The 21,211-nt window shown below is 41.3% G+C and overlaps 1 protein-coding gene across 5 annotated transcripts in view; it reads right to left on the bottom strand.

Moving 5' to 3' along the window:
* Positions 1 to 21,211, bottom strand: part of LOC121275931 (tyrosine-protein phosphatase non-receptor type 3-like) — a 305,875-nt gene that overhangs the window by 109,845 nt on the left and 174,819 nt on the right. For all 5 annotated transcript variants that reach the window (XM_041183799.1, XM_041183801.1, XM_041183803.1 and 2 more), the window contains 2 exons: positions 2,853 to 2,876; positions 1,708 to 1,942 (listed from right to left, as the gene is read on the bottom strand). In XM_041183799.1, the coding sequence (XP_041039733.1) occupies positions 1,708 to 1,942; positions 2,853 to 2,876 (259 nt within the window). The remainder of the gene's footprint in view (positions 1 to 1,707; positions 1,943 to 2,852; positions 2,877 to 21,211) is intronic.

Raw genomic sequence — 21,211 nt, 5'->3', positions numbered from 1 at the left:
CAGTGCAATAGAATTAGCACCCTGTACATAATTAGTTGCAATGTGTCTAAGCATTCAGAAGACAATATAGTTTAATTATATCTATCCATCATACATCAAATTTTGTATGTGGAGTATAAGCTTCAGCAAAAACTTTCACAGGAACCTTTCCCCATTTGGCAAAATCAGTTTACTGCCTGTTGGACCAGTTACAGCTGTTTGTGGCACTCAGGTAGGAATTTCCAATTTTAAGTGTGAGGTACCTTGCCAGTCACAGATTTAGTCAATCTGATGCACACATTGTAGTGACAGTAATTAAAAAGTGTTAATTATTTTAGTTTCTTAGTATGTGCCTTTGCATTATTTGTACAATCCTTTCTGATATATACTTTACTTACATATGGAGCACTAGAGCCCATCACCCGCCATCCCCCAATAGTTGCAAGCATATCACAGCAATTATATTCCAGGGTCTTCACTCATACTGAATGTTAGAGAGTTTGATATAAAAGCAGCCATTATAATGCAATGCCAACTGTTATGCTAATCAGGCATAACACTTCTCAAATATTATTAATTACAGGCCTCCTTATACTTTTACCACCCCCTGCTCACTTCATGCCTTTATACATCCAAAAAAGAGGTGAGAAATAAATCAATTTCAAGACACCTTTGCACCACAGAAATAGCAAATTCTGGCACTCTAGAGAGTAAATAAAAAATGAGGATTTGCTAACTTGTAACTTAAAGCTATTAATTTTTGAAATAAATTGAGTTAAAAGAAACTCAAAATTCCTTGTTTGGCATGAGAGAAGACGGATTTTAGGTTGTCCAGAGAATTTTTACCAATGGACATTGGAAAAATTATCTACAAATTCAGACTACTACATTTAATCAACTGCAAACAGAATGGTAGCTGTAGGATCAATACCAACTCTAAGCTGAGAGTTTTGAAAGGCTGAGGAATTCAAGTGAAAACTTAACCAAAGGTAATACTGGGCACGAAAAAGACAAAAGACAATTTGATGAGTAAATACATTATTCTGAAATATCTGATTTTTAATGCTTTTATCTTGCTTAAAACCTTAAGTTAGACATTAGAAGTGTTAGGTTTTTTTAATTCATTCATGGGATGTGGGCATCACTGGCTAGGCTAGCATTTATTGCCCATCCCTAAGTTGCCCTTGTTCAGAGGGCATTTAGGAATCAACCACATTGCTGTGGATTTGGAGTCACAGGTGGGCCAGACCAGGTAAGGATGACAGATTTCCTTCCCGAAAGGACAAGAGTGAACCAAATAGGTTTTTATAACAATCGACAATGGTTTCATGGTCATTGGGCTTTGAAAAATGGCAGACAAATTATCTGAATTTTAAAAATAAATTAAAGTCGGCTTGCTTCTGTTTTTTTTTCATTTGTAGTTCTGACGCAAACATGTCAGTTGGCTGCTTAGGAATTTAAGCCAGTCAGTACTGTCTACACCTTACAGGCACAAAAATGCAAACACATTATTTTCCCATGCTTATCCATATCCTACAAAGAGTGAAAAAGCAATATTTTAAATTTTACAAAAATAGGCTGGTAGATGTGGATCTAACTAGAATGATGGACAATTCATATTGCTGTCGGAGACTGCATTTTCCCATCAACTTTAATTGCTATGTAAATTGATATAATGATAGATTACATTTTACTTTTAAAATGAAAGCTGCATTTAGTTTTACAAACCTGGTCATCGCAGTAGTATTGACAGGGGGTTGTTTCATCCACATTTGGTGCCTTAAATCCATAGGTCTCAAGAAACTGCAAGTCAACACCATCCAATGGGTGAGAAATAGACACAGATAGGTGATCATCACTTGGTACAATTGTGTCTATGCCATTCACCGAATGTGTGAATGATCGCCGTTGTCTTTTGATGCAATGAGAGAACTGTTGTTGCATTTCATCCCCTGTAACTATCCTACAAACAAGTTAAATTAAATTAACATTCATGGGTTAGAAGACGTTTAAATTAAAAGCAACCATAAGGATCTAAGCCTAAAGCTCAGAATTAGGAAACATTTTACTCAAATTCCTAATTTAACTCACATTATGATGTATCACATTGGCCAAGAACTTTCTGGATCAGAGTATTTCGTGGCATACTGCATTAATTAGGCTATTTCCTGCACCCTTCAGCTTGGAAACATTTGCACGGTAACTTGCTAGTTAGTGTGAGTTAATAATATGTCAATGGCAAAGGGGCATCTGAGGCCTCAGTGAATAGCAAGGCCAACAGTGCATTTCCTTAACCAGTGAAACCTGGACACAAAGAAAGAGGGTGAATTAGAGTCAAATTAGATACAGGAAAGGAAATAAAGAGCAGGAAAAAAGATTGGATTAAGAGAGAGAGAGGGGGAGAAGAAACAAAGAGAAAAGTGGCTTCATAAAATCTCTTAAGAATTTACTACATGCAGGAATGAAATTAAAAAGTTTAAACTGTTCCCTATCGGGGTCAAAAAGGCTAATTTGCATTGTATTAACAATTATCACATTGTTAAGTTCCAAACCTAACTCTCTGTGACAAGTTTATTAGCAATTATCATGCAAATTCAGGAATTTCATAAAAATGATTGGGAGGCTAAGGGCAAGATGCCATTTCTGTGAAGCAAACAACGAAGCTGCATAAATCAGTCAATAAGTTCTGGAGATTCACAACTCACTGTGTTCTCTCTTAATCCCCTGAATTTGCTGGCCAATTTATACATTAATATCGATGTGCACAACTAACATGGTGTTATTTTTCAAGCAATATCTGGCCACCTATAATTTATACTAATTTACAAAAATACTATTTTTATGTTAGGTGGAAGAAGGAATAGCAAACTTACTTTGGTGATTGTTGTTCCTCTGACCTGTAAAAGAATAACTTGAAAATTACTTAACTCAATAATATGGTATGCATATTTTGTGGTCATAAAAATTTACCTTTATTATATTTGTGAAAGTAGAGACATTCTACGCTTTTCATAATCATAAAAAATTCTGTACAGAAGCAGGAAGCATGAGATATTAATCCAAATTTTGTAGATGAAATTCTTTTTTAATAGAAATATTCCAAAACACACTGGATTCCGAGAGGGTCCCAGCAGATTGGAAAACCGCTAATGTGACGCCCCTGTTCAAGAAGGGAGGGAGACAAAAAGCAGGAAACTATAGGCCAGTCAACCTAACACCTGTCGTTGGGAAAATGCTAAAGTCCATTATTAAGGAAGAAATAGCAGGACATTTTGAAAAGTTTAACACAATCAAACAGAGTAAACATGGTTTTGTAAAAAGGAAATCATATTTGACTAATTTGCTAGCGTTCTTTGAGGAAACAACAAGCAGAGTTGATAAAAGGTAGATGTGGTGGATTTGGATTTCCAGAAGGCATTCCATAAGGCGCCACATGTAAGGTTATTGCACAAGTTAGAAGGTCACGGTATTGGGGGTAATGTATTAGCATGGATTGAAGATTGGTTAACACACAGAAGACAGAGAGTCAGGATTAATGGGCCTTTTTCAGGATGGAAAGACGTAACTAGTGGAGTGCCATAAGGATCAGCCCTAGGGCCTCAATTATTTACTATCTATATTAATGACTTGGAGGAGGGGGCAGAGTGTAATGTATCCAAATTTGCTGATGATACAAAAATAGGTGGGAGGGCATGTTGTGATGAGGACATAAGGAATCTGCAAGGGGATATAGGTAGGTTGAGTGAGTAGGCAAAAACTTGGCAGGTGGAGTTTAATGTAGGAAATTATGAGGTCATGCACTTTGGTAGGAAGAATCAAAAGGCAGACTATTATGTAAAGGGAGAGAGACTCCAAAAAAGTGCAGCACAGAGGGATCTGGGTGTTCTAATGTATGATACACAAAACATTAGCATGCAGGTGCAGCAAGTAATTAAGGCGGCAAATGGAATTTTGGCCTGTTTTGCGAGGGGGTTGGAGTTTAAAATAGGGAAGTCTTGTCACAACTGTGTAGAGTGTTGGTGAGGCTGCAACTGGAGTACTGTGTACAGTTTTGGTCCCCATATTTAAGAAAGGGTATACTGCAATTGGAGGCAGTTCAAAAGAGATTCACAAGGCTGATGCCTGAGATGAAGGGGTTGACTTATCAAGAACTGCTAAACAAGTTAGGCTTTTATTCATTAGAGTTTAGAAGAATGAAGGATGATCTTATTGAAACATACAAGATTCTAAGGGGCTTGACCGGGTAGATTTTGAGAAGATGCTTCCACTAGTGGGGGAATCTTGAACTAGGGGACATCATTACAGAATAAGGGGACACTCATTTAACACTGAGATTTGAAGGACTTTCTTCTCTCAGAGGGTAGTGAATGTTTGGAATTCTCTACCCCAGAGAGCTGTGAGGGCTAGATCACTGAAAGTATTTAAAGAGGAGGTAGGTAGATTTTTGAAATATCAGGGAGTTGAGGGCTATGAGGAGCTGGCACAAAAGAGGAGTTGAGGCCTGGGGCAGATCAGCCATGATCTTATTGAATGGCGGAGCAGACTTGAGGAACTAAATGGCCGACTTCTGCTCTGATTTCATATGTTCTTATGTTCTTAAATGTACTGCCATTTCTATTACTAATTACAATGAATTACTCAGTCAATAATTTTCCATCTCAATTTTGGCATAAGCAAGATTTAGTATAGGAAAGGTGTTTAACAAAATTAGTTGCAGCAGATAAGTAACAGCTATTCTTGTGTTTCAAGGAAATAATTGACAGGAAAAATTAAAAGAGGGCACTAGAGACTTTGTGAATTCCAATCAGCTCATCAAAGATAAGTTAGGTTTCTCAAACCTACCAGAAGAAGTTTTATGTTTCAACTTAATAGAGCAACAAATAAAATCCAGTGTACATCAACATTTATTCCAAAATAATTTCACTACCCAGTGTTTTATTCGATGAAACTAAGAGATGCAACGCGATCCACTTACACATCATCTTCTTTATTGGACAAATATCTCAGAGCAAAGAAGAAAATGGACACAAATCAATGGAGAACAGGAATTTTACCACTGGTATTGATCTATATGAGGGGAACATTGCCACAAAGAGGTGTAAAGAAGATTTTAGGAAGAATTTTGAAAGCAAGAAGAGAAGAGGTAACACGGAGATTGTGGGACAACATGGATATACTAGCTGAAAGATCAGCCAATCAATTATAAAGCAAAGACGATGAGGAAAAAAGAGGAGACTGGTGCAAACAAATGTGGGGAAGAAAAGTCAATTAGGACCAAGCAACATGCTGAGGATCCCACACATAGGTTTACTCTGTTATGGCAGTTGGAAAGGTTGACAGGGTTAACAAGAAAAGCATGGCTTTAGTTTTGCCTATGCTAAGCTGCAAAAAATTCTGATTCATCCAAGACTTTAATATTGGACATACCTCTGAGGAACTGAATAATAGACATGGAATTAAAAGAACCAGAGAGGTACAGTAGGGTATCATAAGCAATCTGATCTCGCGCTTCTTGATGATGTCACTAATGGCCACCATGTAAATGAAAAAGAGGATCAAGGATGGAGCCCTGCAGTAAACCGAGGGAGACCACATAAGCTAGGAGAAATCACTGGACAATACAAATTGGTGGATATTTCCTGAGCAGACTTTCAGCAGCCAGCTGATTGAATGCTAGTAGTTCCGGTCTGAGGTTGTGAGTGGAGATCAGATGCCTCAAGACAGCCAGAAGGCTCTGGAATACAAGAAGATAGCTGTGTGGCTTGAGAGATAGTGCAGGAGGAAGGGCTTCAGATTTTTGGGACACTGGGACCAGTTTTGGGGAAAGTGGGATCTGTATAAGCCAGATAGTCTACACCTGAATAAGACCGGGAAGAACGCAGAGAGATTTGCTAGTGTTGTTGGGCAGATTCAGGCAGGACAAGTTCAGAGCAGGGAGCAAGAGACAGAAAATTAGCAAGTCTCTCTGAAAGACAGAAGAAGCAAAGGTTAAAAGGTTTACAGCACAGGAACTTGGCAATGTTAAAAGGTATTTATTTAAATGCAAGGAGTATAGCAAACAGATGGGCACAGATAGACACATGACAGCATGATATCATTGCTAATAGCTTAAAGAAGGGCAAAAAATGGCAGCTAACATTCCTGGATCTAGGGTGTTCAGGCAGGATAGAGAGGGGATTAAAAAAGGTGGGGGTGTAGTATTACTGGTTAAAGAATCAATTACAGCTGTGAGGAGGGCTGATATACTAAATGAGTCATCAAATGAGGCTATATGGGGTATATAGGCTCAGAAATAAAAAGAGGGCAGCTACATGACTAGGAGTGTACTATAAACCCCTAAATAATGAGAGGGAGATAGAAGGGCAAATATGTAGGCAAATTTCTGAGTGCAAAAAACAATAAGGCAATGATAGCTGGGGACTTCAACAACCTTAATACACAAGATAAGATCACACAGATTTAGGGGTAATATATCAGCTTGGATAGAGGATTGTCTTACCAACAGAAAGCAGACAGTCGGGATAAATGGGTCTTTTTCTGGATGACAAGCTGTAACGAGTGGGGTGCCACAGGGTTTGGCCCTTGGGGCCCCAGCTATTTACAATCTATATTCAGTTGGATTCAGGTATGGAAGGTATTATAGTTAAATTTGCAGATGACACCAAAAGAGTTGGGAAAGTAAGTTACAATGAAGAAATAAGAAATTTACAAATGGATATGGACAGGTTAGATGAATGGGCCAAAATCTGGCAAACGGAGTTTAACGTGGATAAGTGAGGTTATCCACTGTAAGCAGGAATGAGAGTCCCGCATGGTATGTTGCCTGCCCGGTGCCAGGGTGAGGGACATCTCTGACTGGCTTGAAAGAATATTGGAGAGGGAGGGGGAGGATCCAGTTGTTGTGGCCCACGTCGGGACAAATAACATGGTTAAGACTAGGGAAGAGGACACGTTTGGGGATTATCAAGAACTAGGAACTAAATAAAAGAACAGGTCCTCAAGGTTTATAATCTCTGGATTACTACCTGAGCCACATGCAAATTGGCATACGGAAGCGAGAATAAGGGAAGTAAACACGTGGCTAAAGGAGTGGTGCGGGAAAGAGGGGTTCCATTTCATGGGGCACCGGCATCACTATTGGAACAGGAGGAATCTGTACCATTGGGACGGTCTCCACCTGAACCGATCTGGGACCAATGTTCTAGCAAAAAGGGTAAATAGGGTGATCAATAGGACTTTAAACTAGAAAGTTGGGGGGGGCGGTAAAACTCCAAGAAGTATGACTAATGGGAAACAAAGCAGCAGGTTAGTGTGTGGGGGTTGGATTCAACTTCATGGAAAATTATGAAAAAACTGAAAAGAAAGGAGAGGCTATTAAAGTCTCCAGAACACAAAATAGGACAGAGTGTTTGGAAAGGGCTAGGAATCTAACTTCAAGCACATCAGATAAAGGGATGACAATGAGAAAGGGGACGGGAAATACAGGCCTGAAGGTGTTGAATCTGAATGCAGGCAGTATACGAAATAATGTAAATGAGCTTGTGGCACAGACTGAAATTGGCAAGTATGATGTGGTGGGCATCACGGAGACATGGTTGCAAGGGGATCAGGACTGGGAGCGAAATATCCAAGGATATACATCCTATCAAAAAGATAGGCAGGTTGGCAGAGGGGGTGAGGTTGCTTTGTTAGTAAGAAATGAAATTAAATCAACAGCAAGAAACGACGTAGGGTCAGATGATGTAGAATCTGTGTGGGTAGAGTTGAGGAACTGCAAAGGTAAAAAAACCATAATGGGAGTTATGTACAGGCCTCCGAACAGTAGTCAGGATGTGGGGCACAAGATACACTAGGAAATAGAAAAGGCGTGTAAGAAAGGCAAAGTTACAGTGATCATGGGGGATTTCAATATGCAGGTAGACTGGGAAATTCAGGTTGGTAGTGGATCCCAAGAAAAGGATTTTGTGGAATGTCTACAAGATGGCTTTTTGGAGCAGCTTGTGGTGGAGCCCACTAGGGGACAGGCAATTCTAGATTTAGTGATGTGTAATGAGGCAGATTTGATAAGGGAGCTTAAGGTGAAGGAACCCTTAGGAGAAAGTGACCATAATATGATAGAATTTACCCTGCAATTTGAGAGGAAAAAGCTGGAATCAGATGTAACGGTATTACAGTTGAATAAAGGCAACTACAGAGGCATGAGGGAGGAGCTGGCCAGAATTGACTGGGAGATGAGCCTAGCAAGAAAGACAGTGGAACAGCAATGGCAGGAGTTTCTGGGAGTAATTTGGGAGACACAGCAAAAATTCATCCCTAGGAAGAAGAAAAATACTAAAGGGAGAACGAGGCAACCATGGCTGACAAGGGAAGTCAGGGACAGCATAAAAGCTAAAGAGAAAGCATACAATGTGGCGAAGAGCAGTGGGAAACCAGGGGATTGGGAAGCCTCCAAAAACCAACAGAGGACAACTAAAAAAGAAATAAGGAGGGAGAAGATTAAATATGAGGGTAAATTAGCCAGTAATATAAAAGAAGATTGCAAGAGTTTTTTTTAGATATATAAAGGGTAAGAGAGAGGCAAAAGTGGATATTGGGCCGCTGGAAAATGATGCTGGAGAAGTAGTAGTGGGGAACAAAGAAATGGCGGAGGAACTGAATAGGTACTTTGCATCAGTCTTCACGGTGGAAGACACAAGTAACATCCCCAAAGTTCAAGAGAGTTGGGGGACAGAGGTGAGTATGGTGGCCACTACCAAGGAGAAGGTGCTAGGAAAACTGAAAGGTCTGAAGGTGGATAAGTCACCTGGACCAGATGGATTATACTCCAGAGTTCTGAAGGAGATAGCTGAAGAGATAGTGGAGGCGTTAGTGGTAATCTTTCAGGAATCACTGAGTCAGGGAGGGTCCCAGAGGACTGGAAAATCACTAATGTAACCCCCTGTTTAAGGAGTGAGGCAAAAGACAGGAAATTACAGGCCGATTAGCCTGACCTGAGTTGTTGGTAAGATTTTAGAGTATATTATTAAGAATGAGACTTTAGAATACTTGGAAGTGCATGGTAAAATAGGGCAAAGTCAGCATGGTTTCATCAAGGGGAGGTCATGCCTGACAAATCTGTTAGAATTCTTTGAGGAGGTAATGAGTAGGTTAGACAAAGGAGAGCCAATGGATGTTATCTACTTGGATTCCAGAAGGCCTTTGACATGGTGCCGCACAGGAGGCTGCTCAGTAAGATAAGAGCCCATGGTTTTAGAGGCAAGGTACTAGCATGGATAGAAGATTGGCTGTCTGGCAGGAGGCAGAGAGTGGGGATAAGGGGGTCCTTCTCAGGATGGTGGCTGGTGACTAGTGGAGTTCCGCAGGGGTCAATGTTGGGGCCACAACTTTTCACTTTATACATTAATGATCTAGAAGAAGGAACTGAGGGCATCCTGGCTAAGTTTGCAGATGATACAAAGATAGGTGGAGGGACAGATAGTATTGAGGAGGCGGGGAGGCTGCAGAAGGATTTGGACAAGTTAGGAGAATGGGCAAAGAAATGGCAGATGGAATACAACGTGGGGAAGTGTGAGGTCATGCACTTTGGTAGGAAGAATAGAGGCATAGACTATTTTCTAAATGGGGAGAGAATTCAGAAATCTGGAGTGCAAAGGGACTTAGGAGTCCTAGTCCAGGATTCTCTTAAGGTTAACCTGCAGGCTCAGTCAGTAGTTAGGAAGGCAAATGCAATGTTGGCATTTATTTCGAGAGGACTAGAATATAAAAGCAGGGATGTGCTGCTGAGGCTTTATAAGGCTCTGGTCAGGCCACATTTAGAATATTGTGAGCAATTTTGGGCCCTGTAACTCAGGAAGGATGTTTTGGCATGGGAGAGGGTCCAGAGGAGGTTCACAAGAACGATCCCAGGAATGAAAGGTTTAACATATGAGGAATGTTTGAGAACTCTGGGTCTACACTCGATGGAGTTCGGAAAGATGAGGGGGGATCTGATTGAAACTTACAGAATACTGAAAGGCCTGGATGGAGTGGACATGGGGAAGATGTTTCCATTAATAGGAGAGACTAGGACCTGAGGGCACAGCCTCAGAGTAAAGGGAAGACCTTTTAGAACAGAGATGAGGAGAAACTTCTTTAGCCAGACAGAGGTGAAACTATGGAATTCATTGCCACAGCAGGCTGTGGAGGTCAGGTTATTGAGTGTATTTAAGACCGAGATTGATAGGTTCTTGGTTGGTAAGGGGATCGAAGGTTACGGGGAGAAGGTGGGCGAATGGGGTTGAGAAACTTATCAGCCATGATTGAATGGCGGAGCAGACTTGATGGGCTGAATGGTCTAATTTCTGCTCCTATATCTTATGGTCTTATTTTGGTCGGAAGAATAAAAAGGCAACTTATTATTTAAATGGAGAGAAACTTCAGAATGCCTCAGTGCAGAGGGATCTGGGTGTCCTCGTGCATGAATCGGTGAAAGCTAGTTTGCATGTACAGCAGGGAATAAGGAAGGCAAATGGAATTTTGGCATTTATTGCTAAAGGAATTGGGCATAAAAATAGGGAAGTGTTGTTGCAACTGTACAAGGTATTGGTGAGACTGCACCTGGAGTACTGTGCAGAGGTTTGGTCCCCTTACTTGAGGAAGGATGTAGTTTCATTGGAGGCGGTTCAGAGGAAGTTCACCAGATTGATTCCAGAGATGCGGGGCTTGTCTTATGAGGAGAAATTGAGCAGTTTTGAGCTATACTCGCTAGAGTTTACAAGGATGAGAGGAGATCTAATTGAGGTATATAAGACGTGAAAGGGGATAGACAAAGTAGACGTGGAGCGGATGTTTCCCCTTGTGGGGCATTCTGGAATGAAAGGCCATAGTTTTAGGCTAAGGGGTGGTAGATTTAAATCAGAGATGAGGAGGAATTATTTTTCTCAAAGGGTCGTGAATCTGTGGAACTCACTACCTCAGGGTGCAGTGGACGCTGAGATGTTGAATAAATTTAAGGAGGAGATGGACAGATTTTTAATTAGTAATAGGTTCAAGGGTTATGGGGAGAGGGCAGGAAATTGGAGCTGAGGCGGAAATTAGATCAGCCATGATCGTATTGAATGGCGGGGCAGACTCGAGGGGCTGAATTGCCTACTCCTGCTCCTAGTTCTTATGTTCTTAGCATCAACTAGGATACAAATAGTATAACAGGCATAGAGGGCATAAAATTCTTGAACTGCATTCAAGAGAACATTTTTAGCCAGCATGTATGAGATGGAGTGCAATTCTAGGAAATGAAGCTGGGCAAGTGGATGAAGTGGGGGACCATTTTGGAGACAGTGACCATCATATAGTTATGTTTAGCATAATTATGAAAAAGGATAAAGATAAAACAGAAGTAAAAGTTCTAAATTAGGGAAAGACAAATTTTATGAAGCTGAGAGGTGATCTGGTGAAAGCGGACTGGTCATAGCTACTTGAAGGGAAATCAGTGACAGACCAGTGGGAGGTATTCAAAACCAAGATTCTACAGGCACAGTGCAGCCATGTCCCCACAAAGAAAAAGAGCTATACTGCCAAATCTAGAGCTCCCTGGTTACCAGAAGCATACAAGGTAAGATAAAGTAGAAAAAGAAAGCTTATGACAGTCACAAAAAACTTAATGATGTGGAAAGCCTGGAGGAGTATAGAAAGTACGGGGTGACGTAAAAAAGGTAATTAGGAAAGCAAAGAGAGGATATGAAAAAATATTGGCAGGTAATGTCAAAGAAAACCCAGATACTTTACCAATACACTAAGAGCAAGGCAATAACTAAGGAAAGGGTAGGGCCTATTAGAGATGTACATGATACTTGTGCGCTGATGCTGCAGATATGAGCGGGGTTCTCAATGAGTACTTTGTCTTTGTCTTCGCTAAGGAGAGGGATGATGCAGATATTCTAGTTGAAGAGGAGGAGTGTGAAGTATTAGATACAATAAGCATAGTGAGGGAGGGCGTACTGGAGGGACTGACATCCTTTAAGGTGGATAAAGCACCAAGGCCGGATGGATTGTATCCCGGGTTGTTAAAGGAAGCCAGGGAGGAAATAGCGGATGCTCTGAGGATCATTTTCCAATCCTCACTAGATACAAGCAAGGTACCAGAGGATTGGAGGTTTGTGAACGTTGTACCATTATTTAAAAAGAGTAAAAAGGTTACCATTATTTAAAAAAAAGTAAGAAAGTGTTTTGTGAAGAGGCCATAAGGAGTTTGCAGATGGCTATAAATAGGTTGAGTGAGTGGGTAAAAATCTGGCATATGGAGTTTAATGTGGGAAAATGTGAAGTTGTTCACTTTGGAAGGAAGAATAAAAAAGCAGAGTATTACTTAAAATGAAGAACGGTTGCAGAATTCCGAGGTGCAGAGGAATCTAGGTGTTCTAGTACATGAGTCGCAAAAGTTAGTACACAGGTACAGCAAGTGATTAAGACGACAAATGGAATGCTATCCTTTATTATGAGAAGGATTGAACATAAAAGTAAGTCTCCCAACACCGGACAGCCCGCTTCTACCTCCTCCCCAAAATCCACAAACAGGACTGTCCCGGTAGACCGATTGTGTCAGCCTGCCCCACGGAACTCATTTCTTCCTATTTTGACTCCGTTCTCTCTCCCCTTGTCCAGTCTCTTCCCACCCACATCCGTGATTCTTCTGATACCCGATGTCATATCAACAATTTCCAGTTCCCTGGCCATAACTGCCTCCTCTTCACCATGGATGTCCAATCCCTCTACACCTCCATCTCCCGTCAGGATGGTCTGAGGGCTCTCCGCTTCTTCCTTGAACAGAGGACCGAACAATCCCCATCCATCACAACTCTCCTCCATCTGGCTGAACTTGTTCTCTCGCTGAACAATTTCTCCTTAAACCTGTCTCACTTCCTCCAAATCAAAGGTGTGGCTATGGGTACTCGCATGGACCCCAGTTATGACTGTCTCTTTATGGGGTATGTGGAACATTCCAGTCCTACTCAGGCCCCCTCCCACAACTCTTCTTTTGGTACATCGATGACTGTTTTAGCGCTGCTTCATGCTCTCATCTGCACCTGGAAAAAATTATCAATTTTGCTTCCAATTTCCACCTCTCCAACTCCTTCACAAGGTCCATCTCTGACACTTCCCTCCCCTTCCTTGACCTCTGTGTCTCAATTTCTGGTGCTAAACTGTCCAAAAATATTCACTACAAGTCCACCAATTCCCACAGCTACCTCGACTACAGATCCTCACACCCTGCTTCCTGTAAGGGCTCCATCCCATTCTCTGAGTTCCTTCGCCTCGGCCGCATCTGTTCTGATGATGCCATTTTCCAAAACAGCACTTCTGACATGTCTTCCTTCTTCCATAACTGAGGTTTCCCACCCACTGTGGTTGACAGGGCCCCCAACCCTGTCTGACCTATTTCCTGCGCCTCTGCCCTCACACCTTCTCTCTCTCCCAGAACCATGATAGGGTCCCCCTTGTCCTCACTTTTCATCCCACCAGCCTCCGCATTCAAAGGATCATCCTCTGCCATTTCTGCAACTCCAGCATGATGCCACCACCAAACACATCTTCCCTTCACCACCCCCCCCAACATCAGCATTCAGTAGGAACCATTCCCTCCAGATCACCCTGGTCCATGCCTCCATCAGCCCCAGCACCTCATCCCCCTCCCTTGGCACCTTCTCATGCAATTGCAGAAGGTGCAACACCTGCCCCTTTACCTCCTCCCTCCTCACTGTCCAAAGGCCCAAACACTCCTTTCAGGTAAAGCAGTCCTTCACTTACACCTCCTTCAATTTGGTCTACTGCATTCGCTGCTCCCAATGCGAGCTCTTCTGCACTGGAGACACCAAACGCAGACTGGGTGACCGCATCGTGGTACACCTTTGGTCTGTCCACAAGCATGACCCAGACCTTCCTGTTGCTTGCCATTTCAACACCCCATCCTGCTCTCATTCCACATGTCCATCCTTGGCTTGCTGCAATGTTCCAGGGAAGCCCAATGCAAACTGGCAGAACATCAACTCATTGTCCGATTAGGCACTTTACAGCCTTCCGGATTTAACATTGAGTTCAACAACTTCAGACCATAAACTCTCTCCTCCATCCTCAACCCTTTCTTTATCCCCTTTTTCAATGTTCATTTTCATTTTTTATCCACTTACTTTTATTTTTTATTTATTTTCATTTTTATTCATTTTTTAACCCCACCTTGAGTCCTATTTTCTATCTTTTTTCCCACCACTGTTCCTTCCCCCACCCCAGCCCTACAAGGGCCATCTGTCACTTGTTCATGTTGCTCTTTCCAGAGTGCTTACCCTTTTCCTGCTATTATGGCATTCTGCTTTCTGACCTTTATGCCACCATCAGCACCTCCTTTAGCCAATACCACTATCATTAACACCCCTTTGTCCTTTTGTCTATGACATCTCTGGCAATCTCTCCTTTGCCTCCACCTATCACTGGCCTTCTATCCAACTTCAACTGCTCCACCCCCCTTAAGCAGTATAAATTTAATCACATCTTTACTTCTCTTTAGCTCTGAAGAAGAGCCATACGGACTTGAAACGTTAACTGTTCGTTTTCTCTCCACAGATGCTGTTGGACCTGCTGAGTTTTTCCAGCATTTTCTGATTTTGTTTCAGATTTCCAGCATCCGCAGTATTTTGCTTTCATAAAAGGATGTTTTGCTTCAGTTATACAGGACATTGGTGAGACCACATCTTGAATAGCGTGTGCAGTTTTGGTCTCCTTATTTAAGGAAGGATTTAAATGCGTTGGAGGCAATTCAGTGGAGGTTTATTAGATTGATACTTGTAATGAGCAGGTTGTTTATGAGGAAATGTTAGACAGACTGGGCTTGTTTCCACTGGAGTTTAGAAGAGTGATGGATGACTTGATTGAACGATATTGACAAGGTAGACGTGGAAAGGATGTTTTCTCTTGTGGGTGAGTCCAGAACCAGGTGAGATTGTTTTAAAATTAGAGGTCGCCCTTTTAGGACAGGGGTGAGAAGAATTTTTTTCTCTCAGAGCATTGTGTGACTTTGGAACTCTGCCTCAGAAGGCAGTGGAGGCGGCGTCATTGAATATTTTTATGGTGGAGGTAGATTGATTCCCTTACCTAAAAAGAATCTAAGGTTATCGGGGGTAGATAGGAATGTGGAATTCCAAACACAAACATGATCTTATCGAATGGTGGAGCAGGCTCGAGGGACTGAATGGCCTACTTCTGCTCCTATTTCGTCTGCTCATGCAAGGGATAGGCCAAATAATTATAGGCCAGTTAGTCTGACTTCAGTGGTGGGCAAATTATCAGAATCAATTCTGAGTCACATGATAAATTGTCACTTAGAAAGGGATAGCCATTCAGCATCTGTGGAGAAGACAGTGTTAACATTTCGAGTCCGTATGACTCTTCATCAGAACTTTTGTTTCAGATTTCCAGCATCCGCAGTATTTTGCTTTTACCAGAGATAGTCAGCTTGGTTTGTTATGGAAAGGTCAACTCTCACTAATTTAATCAAATTTTTTGAGGAAGCAACAAGGAGGGTTGATGAGGGTGGTGCCATGGATATTGTCTACATGGATTTTAGTAAGATATTTGACAAAGTCCCACATGGCAGACTGGTCAGAAAAGTAAAAGCCCATGGGATACAGGGGAATGTGGCAAGTTGGATCCAAAACTGGCTCAGCCACAGGAAACAAAGGGTAATGGCTGATAGGTACTTTTGCGAATGGAAAACAGTTTCCAGTGGCGTTCCACAGGGCTCAGTTTTGGGTCCCTTGATGTTAGTTGTATACATTGATTTGGCATGATTGGGAAATTTGCAGATGGCACAAAAATTGGCAGTGTAGTTGATAGTTAAAAGGGTAGCTAATGTCTCCAGAATGATATCAATAGTTTGGTTGAGGTGAGTGGAAAAGTGGCAGATGGAATTCAATCCAAAGTAGTATGAGGTGATGCAGCTGGGGAGGGCAAACAAAACTAGGGAATACACAATAAATGGGAGGATATCAGAGGGGGTAAAGGAAGTGAGAGGCCTTGGAGTGCATGTCCACAGGTCCCTGAAGTTGATAGGACAGGTGGATAAGGTGGTAAAGAAAGCATATGGAATGCTTTCCTTTAATGGGTGAGGCAGAGAATACAAAAGCAGGGATGTAATGATGGAACTGTATAAAATGCTGGTTAGACCAAAGCTGGAATTTTGTGTACAGTTCTGGTCACCACATCAAAGGAAGGGCATAATTGCCCTGGACAGAGTACAGAGGAGACTTACAAGAATGTTGTCAGGGCTTGAAAATTTCAGTTATGGGGAAAGTTTGGATAGGCTGGGGTTATTTTCCTTAGAACTGAGAAGGCTGAGAGTTGACCTGATTGAGGTGTACAAGATTATGGGGGGCCTACATAGAGTTGACAGGGATGCCTTGTTTCCCCTAGTGGAAAGGTCAATTACCAGAGGGCACAGATTTAAGGAGATTGGTGGAAGGATCAGAGGGGACATGAAGGAAAATTTCTTCATTCAGAGGGTGGAATGAGTGTTTGGAATTCGCTGCCTGGTTTGGTGGAGGCAGAAACTCTCAACTCATTTAAAAGGTATCTGGATCTGCACCTAAAGTGCTGTAACGTGCAAGACTATGGACCGGGTGCTGGAAGGTAGGATTCGAATGGCAGCTAATTTTTTATTCCTTTTCCTTGTAGGCTGATGCAGACATGATGGGCTGAATAGCCTCTTTTTATGCCACAACTTTTCTATGGTTCTATGGGTAAGAGCAGCAGTTCTCCTCCTTCTCCAAGCCCAAAAAAGAGGAACTTCCCTTTCAGATCCTCATTGGCTGGGCAACTAACTGATACTGTTTAGAGTGTGCATGACTCATGCTCTGCCCAATGTAAACCTAAAATGGCAATTGGGGTCTAAGGTAATAGTCACTGGACTAGTAATCCAAAGGCCCAGGCTAATGCTCTGGGCACATGGGTCCAAATCCCACCACAGCAGCTGGTGGAATTTAAATTGAAAGTTGAAATACTAGGAATTAATGCTGGAGGAGAATAGAATGGTTAACTGCGTCAGAGGCAGGTGACAGGACAAGAAAAATGCGGCAAGGCAGTGACATGTTTACAATAATAGGAAACATCATTATTGACTGATAGCAGCAGTCTTTGTGCTGTAGGAAGTACAGAAATTAAATTTCAGTTTGAGATGGGGAGTGTTGGGAGAGAAGTGTGAAGAATTGTGCAGCAATAGATTCCCTGATGTTCAGGCAGGGATTCTGAATTTGGGGGAAAATAAGTCAATTTATTCAATATCTAATGTACTTTTAGAAAGCAATCACTTTTTGGGGACAGAGCTATTTAGAGTTCCACCACTCTACAGTTTTGAACTTTTCTAGCGGATTTAATATCTTCCATTACCTCCCAAGTCCCCAGTTACTTGCTTTTCAAGATCACAGTTATACTTTTCTCACTATGTACTAAGCAATTATAGCCTGTAGCCCCAAAGGTATTCCTGCTGAGGTTTTCAAAACTCATGGGTTTTTGCTCACATCAAGCCTCAACGAATTTGGGAGGAAAAAGAACTCCCCCTACCACCACCCCCACTTCTAGAGTTAGACAGATTTTTGATAGACGAGGGCGTCAAGGGTTAAGGGGGGCACACAGCAAAGTGGAGTTGAGACCATAACCAGATCAGCCATGATCTTATTGAATGGAGGAGCAGGCTCCAAGGGCTGAATGGCCTACTCCTGTTCCTAAGTCCTATATTTCTATGTTCCTATGTTAAACTTTTTCCTTGTCTGTAAACTTCAATATTGTAGTGATAGATTTTACTTTGGAAAAGGAACATTGTCCAGCTACATCTATCCCATCTCATGAACTGTCCACTGAAGGCAATATGGAAGTAGGGGCAGTGATAGGCAATGTTTTGAAGTTTGAAGAAGGCCGTTTTGGTGATAGGACAAATGTGAGGAAGGTGATATGCAACTAGGGACAACAAAGTGGTCAGGTTGTTACAGTGGTGTTAAAGGTAATCTATAGCACAGGCCAAGATTATTGAAAGCCAGCAAGGAGAAAAGTATACACAAAGCTTATTTGGTCACATGTAACTTTTGTTTTCAGGCAAAGGGATGTACAGTGGGAACGTAATGTATATTGCCTTGATCTAATTCCTTCCTTTTATGTCAGGTTGCAGGTGCAGTACACTTGTACAGCAGTCTGAAATTAATAATAAAAAAACTTAATCAGATCGAAATATAGTATCCTAAAAAGTTAGCTTTCAATGGGTATAGAACTTGTAAATTATTTCACAGGTTTTATTTATCCCAGGAGAATAGAAAATGAGAAACTTTGTGGTAGCTGAACAAAGTAGACAGAGTTATACTAAACGTCATTTGAAAGGCTGGCTGTAAACAATAAATACTAATCCTTTGTAAACATAATATCAAATGATTTACAATGGGTAGTAATTTACAGACTAGCAAAACCTAATTTGCAGTACTATTTGTTGCACCATGAGTAAAAGTAAAATAGAAGATGACAATATGTTTCCAGCAGTTTATGGAATGAGAAAATAAGCCTTCTTTTTCAATCAGTCTGGTGATTCAAGCATTCCCGTAATTCTGAAGATGCAGATAGTCTGCCATTTTAAAGAGCTATTATAATATGGCAAGAGCTGTAGAACACCACTACTAATAGTTGCCAATGTAATTGCTATTTGGCACAACTAATTCTGAAGTCCAGCCAAGGGTAGAATATTGCTCCTACATCTGGGGAGGCTCCTTTTAACTTCATTTCACACTTCTGGACAACTCAATGTTGTGACAGCTGATCCGAATCAGATCCAACCTATTTTGCTCTGTCACAACTTTTCTCTATTTAACTAATAGAGCTGTAATGGTCAGTGATCCTCTGAACATTCTTACTTTTATCCTACAAATATACACTCTTCCTCCTCCGTGTGTTGAAATCAAATCCTATTCCATTCATTTCAATTCTAAATTGCTCTTCCCAGAATCTACAGAACTTCTTTGGGCTTCCCTTTCCCTTACAGTCTACAGATTAAGATCTAAGCTCACTGTCACCTATCTGTCACGTCATGATTTACTTATTATTTTGCAATCTAGCTGGTGTCCCTTCCATTTTAGATCCTTCCATCAAGGACATATTTCACAGACATTTCTAGTTCATTTTCTTGCATGTGACATGTCACCCACAGTTCTAAAAAAATGTATTCTTGGCACACACAGTTGAAATGCTGAGTCAGATACTTAAAAGACTTTTTGTCAACTAATGGTCTGATCAGATTTGTTGGCAGTGCCACTAGATTTATAAATCATAATAACAAGAACATACTCTAATCTCCTACAAACTCAAAAAATGTGACAACAGTGATCTACCTGTGAAAGTGATTGTCCATAACTTTGAGAAGTTATTACACATTATTAAAATTACCTTTACATAGTATATGAGTAATTTAAACCTCAGATCAGTGGGGAATGACTTTCAATAAAAATCCATAAGGGATGACTTTATAATTATGTTCCCAACGAAGTGTCTCATGCATCAGAGTACACATTTGTATTGCAATGCGGTAGAAGACCAAAATGCTGGACTGTAGTTTTGTTTCTGATATCAGCTACTTTGCTGTGGGGAAACCAAATCCACAAAAGGAAGGCACATACATGTGAGCATCAAGAACAAGGCACAAAGACAATAGGAATATCATCTGTGTACAGCTTCAAACTTGAGTTGGTGTTGCTTAAACAGGAGCATGCACTTGTACGATAAACGAATGGGACTTGATGCGAGTTAGGGTACAGGAAGCAGTGTTTGGATGAGCTTAAGTTTATGGAGGGTGGAAGATGGGAGATTGGCCGGAAGTGCATTGGAATAGTCAAACCTACAAGTAACAAAGGCACAAATGAGAACTTCAGCAGCAGTTCAGCTGAGGCAGGGGCAGAGTCAGCAATGTGACGGAGGTGAAAAAAGACAGTCTTATTGGCCTGGATGAGCTGAAGCTCACCTTAGGGTCAAATACAACACTAAGGTTTATAGAGTCTGATTTAGCCTCCTAGTTGCCAGGGAGAGGGATGGAATCAATGGCTAGGGTCTAATGTGGCTTCCCTTTGTATGGTTGATACACATAAGGACGTAAGAATTAGGAGGATTAGGCCATTCAAGCCTGCACCACCATTCAATAAGATCATGGCTAATCTGATTGTGGCCTTATCTCCACTTTCCTGCCGACACCCCTAAAACACTTGACTCACTTGTCAATCAAAAATTTGTCTAACCCAGCCTCGAAAATATTCAATGATCCAGCCTCCAATGCTCTCTGTGGAAGAGAATTCCAAAGATTAATGACCCTCTGAGAAAATAAATTCCTTATCATCTCAGTCTTAAATGGGAGAGCCCTTATTTTGAAATTGTGCCCCCTTGAGGGGAAACATGCTCTCGGCATCTACTGTGTCATGCCCCCTCAAGATTTTATATGTTTCAATAAGATCACCTTTCATTTTTGTAAATTCGAATTAATATAGATCCAACCCGTCTTTCATAAGACAGCCCCTCATCTCAGGAATCAGGGAGTGAACCTTCTCTGAAATGCTTCCAATGCAAGAATGACCCTCCTTAAGTAAGGTGACCAAAACTGTATATAGTATTCTAGGTGCAGTCTCACTAATGCCGTGTACAACTGTAGCAAGACTTCCCTACTTTTATACTCCAACCCCATTGCAATAAAGCCAAAATTCTATTTGCCTTCCTAATTACTTGTTGTACCTGCATGCTAACAGTTGTGATTCATGATTGAGGCCAATCAGAGCTCCTCGTACCCCAGGATTCTGCATCTCTCTCCATTTAAATAATATTCTGCTTTTGTATTCTTCCTGCCAAAGTGACCTTACATTAATTCTCATTTGCCAATTTTTTGTCCACTTACTTAACCTATCTAAATCCCTTTGCAGGTTCATTGTATCCTCCTCACAACCTGTTATCCTGCCTATTTTCACATCCACAACAAATTGGGCTACAATACAGTCTGTCTCTTCATCCAACTCATTAATATAGATCGTAAATAGTTGAAGCCCCAGCACTGATCTCTGTGGCACTCTACTAGTTACAATTTGCCATCCTGAAAATGACCCATTTATCCCAGCTCCATTTCCTGTTAGATAGCCAGACCTAAATCCATGCTAATATATCACCCCCAACACTTTAAGCTCTTATCTTGTACAGTTAA

This window comes from Carcharodon carcharias, chromosome 3 (genome assembly GCF_017639515.1).
Source record: "Carcharodon carcharias isolate sCarCar2 chromosome 3, sCarCar2.pri, whole genome shotgun sequence".
NCBI lineage: Eukaryota > Metazoa > Chordata > Chondrichthyes > Lamniformes > Lamnidae > Carcharodon > Carcharodon carcharias.
Note: the sequence above shows the minus strand (reverse complement) of the source record. Positions and strands in the feature narration are given on the sequence as shown.